Source organism: Cebus imitator, unplaced genomic scaffold (assembly GCF_001604975.1).
Source record: "Cebus imitator isolate Cc_AM_T3 unplaced genomic scaffold, Cebus_imitator-1.0 Scaffold217, whole genome shotgun sequence".
In the NCBI taxonomy this organism is placed as follows: Eukaryota; Metazoa; Chordata; class Mammalia; order Primates; family Cebidae; genus Cebus; species Cebus imitator.
In genome coordinates, this window is record NW_016107532.1 from 3514500 (window position 1) to 3517370 (window position 2871).

Below are 2871 nucleotides of genomic sequence, written 5' to 3' on the forward strand. Positions count from 1 at the left end.
GGCAGGGGAAGCACATCCACCAGAGGCAGCGGGCAGAGGAAGCACATCCACCAGAGGCAGCGGGCAGAGGAAGCACAGCGGGAAGGGGAAGCACATCCACCAGAGGCAGCGGGCAGAGGAAGCACATCCACCAGAGGCAGCGGGCCGGGGAAGCACAGCAGACAGGGGAAGGACATCCACCAGAGGCAGCAGGCAGGGGAAGCACATCCACCAGAGGCAGCGGGCAGGGGAGGCACAGGGCCATCTTGCCCTCCCCCGTTTCCCAGTCTAATTAGTCACCCAGACCCGAAAACATACCCTCAGGGAGTGGAGATTTTACAATTAAATACCATTGTTCTTGAAAAAAAAAAAAAAAGAAAGAAATCTCACATGCCAAGGATCTTGTGAGATCCCGAGACCGCATATAGGCGAAGACACGCTTCATCTAGAAAGCACTAAACTCTCAAGCCGCCAGGTACCTGCCTCCCGGGTTCAGAGCTCCGCACTTACCCGCTGGGCTTCCTCTTCAGGCATGCGCGGTGGGCCTGCGGTGCGGCCCGTCAGGCACTGCGGTAGGCACCCCAGGGGCTGGCAGGACCCTGACCCCAAGATGGCGGCGCCCAGGGAAGTGACCGCGGTAGTCTCTGGCGAAGGCGAAGGCGATGGCGGAGGCGGCAGCTTTGGCTCCTGGCTGGACGGACGGTTGGAGGCACTGGGAGTGGACCGAGCCGTTTACGGAGCCTACATCTTGGGTGTCCTGCAAGAGGAGGAGGAAGAAGAGAAGCTGGACGCTCTGCAGGGGATCCTCTCTGCTTTCCTGGTAAGTAGCCTGGACACATTCTTTCACCCTCTGGTCAGTGTCTGAGGACCTGTCAGTCCTTTGCACTCTCTGTCCCCTACCTGGTATCCCGGAGGCTCAGTGGTCTCACCTGGGAGAGGTATACTCCTCTGACATCTGGGCGGCAGGGGAAGGAGTTTGCTCCCCGACCAGGTAGGAAGCCTGAAGGTTGCAGGTACTCGGAGAGGAATGGCTTTCTCTATTCTTGGGGACAAGGCCCTCTCCGATGGTTGTGGGTGAGTTAAAGAGCGTTCTTCCGAAGGTGCTGAAATGTCAGAATGGGAGTGTTGTCATAAATATCTAACGACCCATTTCATTTACATCCGTTTACAGTGTTCACTGGGGGTATTAAAATGCTCTCGGGAGGTCTGTGCCTATTATAAGGCAGTTCCCAGGGCTGCCCCATTGCTATAACACCCACGTTAGGAAAGTCCTAACTGCGTGCACAGAGCCTAACTGCAAAACCTATAACCCTTAAAGAAAGCAGGCCGTCGCCACCGTAATAAAATCCTCCTGTTTCACCCATTGGTCTCTCTGGTCTCCTGAATATTCTGCAACACCATGACAAAAGCCTACAGGAAGTGCTCTTTTGATTCTTATTTTGGATGTAGGAGTCCATAAAAGGTAAGCTGGTGGTAGAGGTCTTTTCATGCCCAGACAGAACTGAAGCAAACTTCGTGCTTGATCCATTACAGTATTTACAGTAATCATTGGTGGTGGGAAGTTAAAGCCCATTAGAAGCAAGTTAAATAATTCAGAAATGTGTACTTTAAGCTATGTTTACAAAGTGAGTCACCCAGATGTCCACTTTTTTCAACCTGATCATTTCTGCTGCCTTCATCTTCACTTCCCACACCTCTAACATACATACTTATTGGACTGGTTATTACAGATTAAATTGGTTACAGGTGCTGCCTGTGGCTGTCTAACGAATTGTTTCCTTTTAAATACAAGTTCCAAAATAAAATTTACTTGAATCATCACTAAATACTGTAGAAGCTAGAGTTGTCTTTGCATTCATGGTTTAGAGGAGATCCTGGATACCTGACTTCTACTGTGAGAGCCACCTGTCCATCAAAGGCTTTATCCTCTGGCATTTATTACAATGAACAAGAAAATGGGTTCTTTGTTATTCTTAAAATCAATCATGGGAGGCTAGTAATAAAGAGGATCAAAATGTACTATGAGGTGGGGCACAGTGGCTCATGCTTGTAATCTCATCACTTTGGGAGGCTGAGGCAGGAGGATTGCTTGAGGCCAAGAGCTCCAGACCAGACTGGTCAACATAGCAAGACCCTGTCTCTATAAAAAAAAAAAAAAAAAAACTGGTTGTGGTGGTGCATATCTGTAATCCCAGCTACTCAGGAGTCTAAAGTGGGAGGATCACTTGAGCCCAGGAGGTTGAGGCTGCAGTAAGCTATAAATGTGCCACTGCAGTCCAGCTTGGGTGATAGAGTGAGACCCTGTCTCAAAGAAAAAAAAAAATTACTATAAATGTATATAGATATAAATAGGCATATACATGCCTCATTTTTTTTTTTTTAAAGGGTAGAAAGTATAAAACATTTCAAATCCAAAAGTGTTTTGTGAAGGCGGAAACAAGTGCTAGGAAAAAATCACTTACATTTGGTGGAAGCAGTTCATAGATTGGGTACATGGTTGAAATATAACACTAGTGCAGCTGTCCCAGTTCTTTCTGGCAGTAACCCATTTGAGTTCCAGAGCCTGTTCTGGCAAGATTGGCTTATAAATGGGAAAACTTTAACACAGCTTGTGAGGCAGCTCAGAAGTTCACTGGAAATACAAGACAGTGGAATCAATTCTTTTTTGGACCACAGCATTACATATTATTGGGGGAAAGAGTAGGAGGCAAGCAATTTAACTTAGTTTTTATTTCTGGCTTGGCAAGTTTCTAAACACTGCATGAAGCTGTTAAAATAACTTTGATACTTCTTGGTACCAGCTTCTTATCAGTCCATCATTATTTGGAGCTATGTTCCTGTTGATAAAGACAGACATTAGTTTGCCTTTTTTTTTTTTTTTTTTTTTTTTTT

The 2871-nt window shown here is 46.8% G+C and overlaps 1 protein-coding gene across 2 annotated transcripts in view; it reads left to right on the plus strand.

Annotated features, from left to right (window-relative positions):
• Positions 1 to 194: 194 nt before the first annotated feature.
• CCDC43 (coiled-coil domain containing 43) overlaps positions 195 to 2871 on the plus strand; it is a 14894-nt gene continuing 12217 nt past the window's right edge. Inside the window, exon 1 of one of the 2 annotated variants that reach the window (XM_017549387.2) lies at positions 195 to 799. In XM_017549387.2, the coding sequence (XP_017404876.2) occupies positions 512 to 799 (288 nt within the window). In that variant the 5' untranslated portion in view covers positions 195 to 511. The remainder of the gene's footprint in view (positions 800 to 2871) is intronic. The other variant, XM_017549385.2, reaches the window with a different exon arrangement.